The sequence below is a fragment of the Elaeis guineensis genome, chromosome 2 (genome assembly GCF_000442705.2).
Source record: "Elaeis guineensis isolate ETL-2024a chromosome 2, EG11, whole genome shotgun sequence".
In the NCBI taxonomy this organism is placed as follows: Eukaryota; Viridiplantae; Streptophyta; class Magnoliopsida; order Arecales; family Arecaceae; genus Elaeis; species Elaeis guineensis.
The window spans coordinates 96,385,430-96,395,572 of record NC_025994.2 but is presented as its reverse complement, the minus strand read 5'-3'; the positions used below and the strand labels follow the sequence as shown (position 1 = coordinate 96,395,572).

The 10,143-nt window shown below is 38.7% G+C and overlaps 1 protein-coding gene across 1 annotated transcript; it reads left to right on the top strand.

Moving 5' to 3' along the window:
- The first annotated feature begins 3,127 nt into the window (after window positions 1-3,127).
- LOC105051772 (homeobox-leucine zipper protein ROC2) lies at window positions 3,128-9,619 on the top strand. The gene is made up of 11 exons (XM_010932372.2): window positions 3,128-3,223; window positions 4,716-4,951; window positions 5,126-5,243; window positions 5,459-5,647; window positions 5,735-6,196; window positions 6,303-6,398; window positions 6,586-6,783; window positions 6,889-7,063; window positions 7,157-7,437; window positions 8,820-8,915; window positions 9,087-9,619. The coding sequence occupies exons 1-11, from the start codon at window positions 3,203-3,205 to the stop codon at window positions 9,453-9,455; spliced, it is 2,241 nt and encodes a 746-aa protein (XP_010930674.1). The 5' UTR covers window positions 3,128-3,202; the 3' UTR covers window positions 9,456-9,619.
- The last annotated feature ends 524 nt before the right edge of the window (window positions 9,620-10,143 follow it).

Sequence of the window (10,143 nt, the reverse complement as noted above, 5' to 3'; positions counted from 1 at the left end):
ATGCACAGAATGATTTTGATGAGAGATGCCAACTAGCAGAACCTATTAGCCATAGTCCCCAATCTAAAGTGATATCTTTTTTTTTTTAAAGAAAGATAGAAGTCATGATCAGCATTACTAAGGTTTTGATTTTCTTTTTTTTTTTAACCCTTCTAGATTTTCTTTAGCCCTTCAAGAACAACAGTGGCACTGCCACCTATCTAAATCTATTTTGATTCAAACTTAGAATCTTTTCCAGAGAAATATTTGTGGAACAGTGCCAATTATCAAACTAAAATCTATTAATAAAAGTAAAAGTCATGAATCTAAAACAATTTGGATTTCGAAAATGATGGAAATCATAATTAGCATCATGGACAATCCAACCTTCTATTTCTTTTTTCTTTTTTCACCCTCTGAAGTAATAATGTATTTCCACCTATTTAAAACCTGTTTTGACTTGAACTAGGAATATTTTTCCAAGTGCAATATTTGAGGAGGGGATTCCACAGCCAAGTAGCTGAATTTGACAATGTAAAACAATCTTTTTTCGAAAAATAGGAAAAAATATAATCAATGCTATTTTGAACTTTAGACTTTTGAAAAATAGGGTGGAGCCTATTTTGAACTTTAGACTTTTTCAAACACAATATTTGATCAGAAGGGTTGCTCATTAGCATTGGAAATGGGCTGGGTTGTGTTGGGAAGGGCCACACCCTAACCCAAACTTGGACCAATTTTTTTTGGGCTTTAAGCCGGGCTTAGCCTGAAAGATTTTGGAAAAACACAAGCTCAAGCATGGTTCGAGCCCGACCCGAGTTTGACCTAAACTTGATTGGGCTAGCTCAAGTTTGTAGAAGAGGCTGCAATTTATTGAATCACAAATAGCTTTCTCATTGATAATTCAGAATTCTAATCATTTTAATATATCTTAAATCACAGTAAACTATTATACCTCCAGAGGATTCTACAGAAGCTTAAAAACTCCAATATTCAATAATTTGTGAACACAAAGATTTAAAGAAAAATGATGAAGGATTTAAGATTTGTTCAAACATGCATTTAGTCTCCATTCGGGATCTTATTCGGGCTCAGGCTCAAGTCGGGCCAATAATATACTCGAGCTCGGTCCAAAAAAAATGTGCTCTATATTTAAGCCCAAACTCAGCCTAAAATCTTTTGAATTTAGCTCGCAGTCTAACCTAAAGTCGATCCAGCCCAAATTCCTATTTTCAACCCTAGTGCCAATCATTAGACTCAAAACCTATTAACCAAAGTCACCAATATGAAACAATCCTATTTTCAAAAATGATAGAAATTATTAGTGGTGTCATGGACATTGGAAGCTTTCTTTTTTTTTATTTCTTTATCTTTTCAACCCTCCAAAAATAATGCTGCTATTCCACCTACTTGAACTCGAAATATTTTCCAAGTGCAATATTTGAGGAGGGGATCTAATTATCATCCATCTGGAACCTTTTCGTCAAAATTGACAATGTAAAATGATCCCTTTTTTTTTGAAAAATGACAAAAATTATAATCCATGTCATTTGCAGCTTGTTCTGATGCAAAGTTGGCATTTTTTTTTGGTGCAATATTTGAGGAGGGTGCCTACCATTAGACTCAAAATCTATTAGCTAAAGTCGCAAATCTAAAACAATCTCGATTTCCTATAAAATGATAGAGATCTAAAACAAAAGATTATTTTTTTAATTCTTTTTCCCTTTTTTAACTCCTCAAGAATAATACCAGTACTACCACCTGTCTAAACCTATTTTTTGCTTTGAATTCAGATCTATTCTAAGCACAATAATTGAGGAGGGGATCAAGCACCAAACCTAAAACCTATCAACCAAACTCACCAATTAAAAATGATCTCTTTTCCAAAAAATGATAAAAGTCATAATCCTCAATTGAAATTTTCCTCCTTTTTCTTGTTGATAATTGAATCATGTATATCTGACCAACCACCAAACCCAAAACCTATTAGTCAACCTCACCAATTCAAATGGTCTTTTTTCCAAAAAATGACAAGAGTCATAATCTTGCATGGAAACTTTCCCTCCTTTTTTCTATCGGTAATCGAATCATTTATATCTGAAGATACGGTGCATTTCAACCTTAGATTTTGTATTATATGCTCTTTTAATTTTTTTGATCGATTATAGCAATGTGATGTCAATCTTAAACCCTTAACCCTATCCTGTTGGCTCGTAAATGCGACAGATGCATCATGCGTAATTTATTCTTGTCGTATTATGTTTACTACTTAGCAGAATTGATCAGACATGCACAGTCCCTCCTTAAGTAGTTTTTGTTGTGTTATGTTAAAAACTTAACAAAAATAATTTTTTCTAAAAATGAATTTATGAGATGATTTATTTTAATTTTTAACAATTTTTTGCCAATTAATTCTATTAATATATTTATATGGGAATATTTTTAATACAATAATGTAATGTTTGGAGTTTTGCAGCCTTCTTTCATTGCACAATAGGTCCTTGTGGTTAAGACAAATAGAATCTCTCCTTTTCAAAGCAATTTTATTCCTTTTCTTTCATGTAATAACCTTCATTTTCATCTATTTGATTTTATTTTATTATATATTTTCGTATAAGCAATAGATTTTAAGGTAAGTCCCTTAGTTGGATTGCGCAAAACTCTGAGGCCCTTGATTTATTTTTCCTTTCCAAATGTAGAGGGAGAGATGGGATAGAGAAAGAGATATTGCCCGAGATTTCCGCAAGATATGCTCCCTAAAGTATTTGTTCCCCCTGTGTTTGTCTTATTATTCAGCGTCAGAGCCCCTTTTTCTCTCTAAGCGTAGAGTTAAACATTGTATACTGACAACTTGTAACCACCCCCTGGCCTTCCTTAGAACACAATGAAGACTTTAAACCAATAAGGAAAAAATAAGATATGTTGTCTTGATTTTTATCTCATTTTATCTTTCCAAAATTTGTTTTGATTTTTATGTAATAATGCATGAGAGTGTATATCCAAAGAAAAGGTGGCAGTGTATGAGGTGTGCAAGGTGATAATGCATGCACTTGGCCTCGTGCGACTGTCCGCGGGCCTCCGCTTGGCACGGCATTTTCTATTTTAGGTGGGGATTAGAGTCTATATAAGCCAAAGGAGTGAGGGGTGCATGTCGATCATCTGAGGTTGAGTTCTTGGTAGGGTTCTGATCCGGAAGGCTTGAGAGGTTCGCAACTTTGTTGCTATGGAGTTTCAGGGAAAGTGGGTGAGTTCTTCTGTTGTTTTCTTCTCCTTGTCGCAGAGGCACACATAGAGACACATATACAGAGAGAGAGGTAGGGAGGGAGAGAAAGCAAGCTCTCCTGTTCCTTTCTTCTCCTTGTTGCACGGGCACACACACAGCATGCAGAGAGAGAGAGAGATAAGAGAAAGCAAGCTCTCCTGTTCCTTTCTTCTCCTTGTTGCACAGGCACACACACAGCATGCAGAGAGAGAGAGATTATCTCTCTCTCTCTCTTTCTCGGAAAGAGTCTTTCTTCTTCAGTCCACACTGTGTTAATTTTGGTTTATCTACGTCTGTTCTCCCTCGATCTCTTCTGATGACAGAGATGGAGAGATGGAATAATCTTTCTTCTAAAAGCTCTCTCATCTCTCTCTACTCTCTCTCTCTCTCTCTTTCTCAAAGAGTCTTTCTTCTTCAGTCCACACTGCGTTAATTTTGGTTTATCTGCGTCCGTTCTCTCCCTCGGTCTCTTCTGATGACAGAGATGGAAGGATGCCATAATCTTTCTTCTAACAGCTCTCTCACCTCTCTCTCTCTCCCTTCCCCGAAAAGAGTCTTTCTTCTTCAGTCCACTCTGTGTTAATTTTGGTTTATATGCATCTGTTCTCCCTTTTCCCTTTGCTGCCTCCATATTCCCTTCAAAAAAAAAAATGCATCTGTTCTCTCTCGGCCTCTTCTGATGATAGAGATGCCATAATCTTTTTTCTAACATCTCTCTCATGGAAGATTTTTACTTTTATTATGTGGATGATTTTCATCTTCAGTCCACATAGAGTGGATCTTTGTTGTGTGTGAATTATGGTCCATCTTCACCTGCCTTGGTCACTTCTGATGATAGGGAGGGAGAGATGCCACAATCTTAATTTCTTCATCCAGCTCTCTCATGGTAGATTTGTACGTTTCGCGTCCTGATGATTTCCTTCTCCAGTCCCCATAGAGTGATCTTTTTTGTGTGTGAATTTTGGTCTATCTTCATCTGTTCTCCCTTGGTCACTACTGATGACAGAGTGTGATAGATGCCATATAGTCTTTCTTCATACAGCTAGCTCTCTCATGGTAGATTTTCACTTCCATTATATGGATGATTTTCGTTTTTAGTCCGCATAAAGTATTGGGTGAATTTTGATCTATATTTATATGTTCTCTCTTGGTCACTTCTGATGACAGACATGGAGAGATGCCATAGTCTTTCTTCTTACAGCTCTCTTAGGGTAGTTTTTTTTTTTTTTTAAGTCTAGTGATACTTTCTTGTTTCATCCCTTTTTCGTTTTTTTTTTCCTGATGTTCTCTCTTTTACTTTAACTAATCTTTTTTATATTACAAATATGCATTTTCGGTGTCCTTTTTGATAGATCTGTATTAACATATATCAAACTTGTTTGTGTTTAATTATCTTCTCTCATAGATTTTCAATTAAAGTTACTATTATTTTCCTCATTCTCCTAATCATGCTTTGTCTTTTGTGTTACAAAAGAACATGTTTCATGATCAAGCGCGGGCTCCTCAGCAAAATCATGATCCACAGTCTTTCCAGATCACTACGGGGATCGAGGCTCCCAGACTGGTCGACGAGGAGGACCATTCTGCCAACCCGCAAACTGAAGTCCCTGCAAACGCTTCCACTGGGGAAGATGATCAACAACGGAGGGCTGCTCCCAAAAGGAAGAAGTACCAGAGACACACACCTGAGCAAATCAAAGAGCTGGAAGCGTAATATCCCCGAAGGACCTTCCCTGCTTGAAATAGATTATTATTTGGATCAGATCAATTTCTTTATTTTTGTCACCTTTTCCCATCGTATTTTTTGTTTTTCTCGTATCTCATCTTTTATCATTTCTAGAAAGGCATTACTTTTTCTTCCCCCCCCCCCCCCTTTTTTTTCAGTCTTTTCAGGATATGCCCGCATCCTGACGACAAGCAGCGGAAAGAGCTGAGCGAGAAAGTGGGTATGGAGCCACAGCAAGTGAAGTTCTGGTTTCAGAATAGACGCACCCAGTCTAAGGTCAATAACTTCTCCTAAACCCCTCTCTCTTTCTATCTCTTCTCTGCACGTCAGCCACTGACCACGATTCCCAGCTGACGTCACATTTAACATGCCTCCACTGCACTTTGTTTACTATTTTTTCTCGACTAGGCTGCTGCTGGCAACTTCTATATTTAGCATCCTTCCACTCTTTCTCTATCTCTTGTTCTTCGAATCATCTTACCCTTTCACAGAACCACCGAGAGCGCGACGACAACAACAAGCTCCGGAAGGAAAATGAGGAGCTGCGCCTGGAGAACCTGAGGATCAAAGAGGCATTAAGTAATCCATGCTGCCAGAACTGTGGCGGTCCTTGCGTTATTGGCAAGATGTCCATGGACGAGCACCGATTGAGGTTGGAGAACGCTAGCTTGCACGCAGAGGTACTCTTGAGAGCTCTGGTGTTCGTTTATGCACGTAGTTTATATATATACATATGATGTTCTGCTGTACTTGTTGGATTTTTGCAGATTCAAAAGGTGTCGGTGTGGATTTCGAAGCATGGGGATCAACCTGAGACGCCGTCCACCGTGCTGCCCGAGCCAGAACCCTCGCATCAGCTGGTGGTCTCTGGGGTCGTTACTGGCACTGCCACGGTTCCTCTTTATACGATGGAAGCAGAGAGTTCGAGAGCAGCGGAACTGCGCGGGCCGTCCGTTACCGTGCAATCTCAGGCTCAGATGCAGAGGCCATTCTTCGAAAACCTTGCAGCGGTGGCCATGGAGGAGCTCATGGTGATGGCTCACGCTGATGAGCCTCTGTGGATCCGTGGCCTCGATGGTTATTATGAGATTCTTAACGAGGATGAATACGCCCGGGCTTTCGCGAGGGGGCTCGGGCCGAAGCTGCCCACGCTTAGGACGGAGGTGACTAGAGGAACGGCAATAATATTTACGACTCCGCTGTACCTTGTGGACATTATCATGAATGTGGTGGGTGAAAGAAAATTTATCACGGCTTTGAAGGCGGTAAATTTTTTTTATTTATATGCTACTGCATGCAACGGTTATGATTTTTATTCTTCTCTATTTTTGGCAGAGCAAGTGGTCGACTTTCTTTTCAGGCATTGTTTCAAGTGCTGATTGTTTGGAGATGCCTTTCATTAGCATCGGCTCCAAGGGAATGTTGCAATTAGTATGGCCTCTATTTTTTTTGGCTTCTAGCATTCTATCCATAATTTAAATTAAAATCTCGCCAGATTATTATGGTTTCGATAATTGCTATATAATCAATGAAATTTTCTTTTTCCAAAATGGAAATATTATTCTAGTCTATACTTAATTATTTCATGAGACCGAAATCTAATTTTATACATTCTTAGATCACTGCGGAGTTTCAAGTTCCATCACCTCTCGTACCACCCAGAGGGTGCGTGTTTCTAAGGTACTGCAGAAAGCATGCAGAGGGATTCTGGGTAATCGTCGATGTTTCAATGAACAACCATGATAACTCAGAAATCAGATACCGGCGAAGGCCATCAGGCTGCTTAATCCAAGAGTTGTCAAATGGCTACTCAAAGGTAATGAAGTAATGAAAAGCAAAAAAATTGATTCCTTTCTAATATTATATCTACCTAGCTTCTATTGGTTGGTTTCCTATGTTGCACTAATTGTTATCGCCTCAGATCACATGGGTCGAACATGTCGAAGTGGATGATTCTGGTGTTCATGACATGTACAAGGCTGTAGTCAATTCAGGTCTAACCTTTGGAGCAAAACGGTGGCTGTCAACCTTGGAAAGACAGTGCGAGCGCCTGGCAAGTATCTCGGCCATTAACAATCCGCGCTTTGGTATTAATGGTAATAATCCTCCACTTCGACCAAGTAAAATCCAATAACAATATGAAGCCATCTCTCTCCTAACCTGTTCATTTCGTATATATTCTGTGATAGCTAACCCTGAGGGTAGGAAGAACATTCTGAGGTTGGTGGAGAGGATGGTGGTGGGCTTCTGTGGTGGGGTAAGTGGATCAAGGGCTCAGGGCTGGAGCCATATATCTGGAATCGGTGCAGAGGATGTGAAAATTACAGCTAAAAGGAACACCGTTGCTAGTGGTTCACCACCGGGAATCACTGTAAATGCCAGCACGTCCCTATGGCTCCCCATGCCGCCAGGGAGAATTTTCCATTTCCTGCGCACCTCACGCAATGAGGTGTTCAGGGCCCCTTCAATAGTGCGTCCTCTATTTCCCTGCTCTCCCTTCACTGCTTTCGACTATAATTCCTTTTGCTCTTATGGCAAGAGCCTTTAATGAGTGATCATATTCATTGGATCATTTCAGTCATAATCATGGCTTAAAATATTTTTTGTACCAGACCCTTACCTTGTATTGCCTATGTTTATCTCATTTCATTGATTACTTACTGCATTGATTGTATTGCAACGATATTGCAACGGTCTAATCAAGAGTTACAAAAGTAAATGTAGAAATAACTCAGTTATTTGTGATAATGCTAGATGAATTGTTCAAGTAATGTTTCATCTCATTAGCAATTATAGGAGATTAATTGATTGTCCAATGATATTCATCATTTTACTTTCTTTTATTGTATCATGACAATTCTAATATTTTAAGTATTTTGAGCAAATACTTCTAAGATTCTCGCAGTGATTGTTAGAATTTGGGTGTTTTCATTAGTGTATTGCATTTTAATGCTCTAAATGAATTAGCAAACTAATTAATTAGTTTCACAAGCCAAGATTTTCAAAAAAATAATTTCATGAGATAATATTGTAAAATTGAGAGGTATTAATCCGTCCGACAGAATGACCTGATCTTTTATTTCATCCGCATCTGCGTTCCAAGCAGCAGATTCTGACTTGTGAGAGGCTAATGCTTGTTTCCCATCTACCAATCTGCTGTTGATTTGTGTGGATCCGTCATTTTTTTATTGTTTGATGAGAAAAGTAAAACGAAGACTATTTGTGGAACTACAAATTTGTTTCTTAAATGAATCAAAAATTATGCTTCATTATAGCCGGTCAAGTATTCTAAGGTTTCATAAAAATATTCTTATTATGGGCCGTTTCACTTCAATTAAAATATATTACAGCCCACGCATGTACTTGATTTAATAAACCCACTGAGAGCATATATCATTCCACAGACTATAAATTTTTGATGTTACTGAAATATTTAAACATATTGCTTGTCCATACATATTCCAACATAAGTTCATGTTGACATCCAGTTAATGCATTTATCTGATTAGATGAATTCAACCTGAAGCAAAAGAATTAACGCAATGGCAAGTGTCTGTTTTCCTTTCTCCAGAATAAGAATATAATAAAAGTTAATCACAAATTCAGGCACTCAGAATTATAAGTCCATGTCTACGTTTATATACATATATACATGGACTGGTGCTTTGTTCTCTATTTATAGCCCATTTACTAGTTCTATAAATGATATTTAATGATAATAAATCCATCCATTAATATAACCCAATCTTGATAGACTATATCCTTTGTAAGAATTTATTTAGATACTCAAAAATGAAATTGAAGCACTAACTTAGATAATGATATTTCCCTCACTTGCTCTTGGGATGTCAGTGGGATGTACTCGCGAATGGTGCTACAATTGAAGAAGCATGCCAAATAGCTAATGGCAGGGAAGAAGGAAATTGTATCTCGATACTCAGTGTTCGCGTAAGCTTAATATATACCATTTCCATGTCTTTTTCTATCACTACTGTTTTCTAGCTCAACTTTCTTTTCATCAAAACAACATACCTCTCTCTCTCTCTCTCTCTCTCTCTCTCTCTCTCTCACGTAAAAAACTCAACTTACTCTACGTTGCATGATGGCGAGTATATATAGGGACCGGAGAGCCCGAGCCACGTGATGATACTCCAAGAGAACTGCTCCCATGCAACTGGCTCGTATGTGATCTATGCTCCAATCGATATCGTTGCGCTGAATGCTATCCTGACGGGCCAAGAGGCCGACTACGTGGCACTTCTTCCTTGTGGATTTACCATCTTCCCAGACTTGCCTTATGGCATGCAAGATGGCTTAGTTGGTGAGGGTGGCTCCGGAGGATCCCTCTTGACTGTTTCTTTTCAGATCCTGGTCGACTCCAATCCAGATTCAAATATCTCTGCGGACACCATCGCCAACCTGAATGCGCTTGTGACCGATACCTGCGACCAAATCAAAAGTTCTCTGTTGGCTAATAATGCCCCGTGAAGCTGAAGGAGGTACTGACATAAGTTGATCTTAATTTCCAGAAACTCAAGTATTCCTTGGGTGTTGAAACATCATTTATAGTTTCCTTGCTCTGTAAAAAAAACAAAAGAGTTTTTTATGTTTAAGGAATTTTAAGGTACTTTTTATTATGAATTATTTCAAGAAGAAGGTCAACTTGCTTGGCACTTTGTTCCATACAAAGTGCTTGACGTTTCATGAGTTTTATAGCGGTATGTCATCAGCCGGACACATGAAAGGCAGTTCCGCGAGATTTGCTGACATCATGGTGATAGAAAAAGATATCCCACGTTAATTATTCTACTTAGATTATTCGAGACAAAACAATATCATATCTGGAACGAGCAGGATAACTGGGATAACAAAGTACATTTGACCGTGCCAGGAAAAAAACAGGGGTGCAAAGAGCTTTTCCACCTGACCAGAACATTCCGGCGCCAATTGGAGCTCGAACTTGGATGGTATCCAACAACTTTTGTATGTAGGCGAGATGTTTTAGGATTCAGTCCTTCCAGCCTCTATTTTTATTACAGATAACTCCCTATCCATATCTCAAAAACAGGGGGCTTGATATCTTCCCACCATCCCGGTTGTCCAGAAGACATCCCAACGGTTACATGAACGGTGCGCCCCACGTGAAGCCCCCCCCATCACCCTTTTTTGGCCTCCT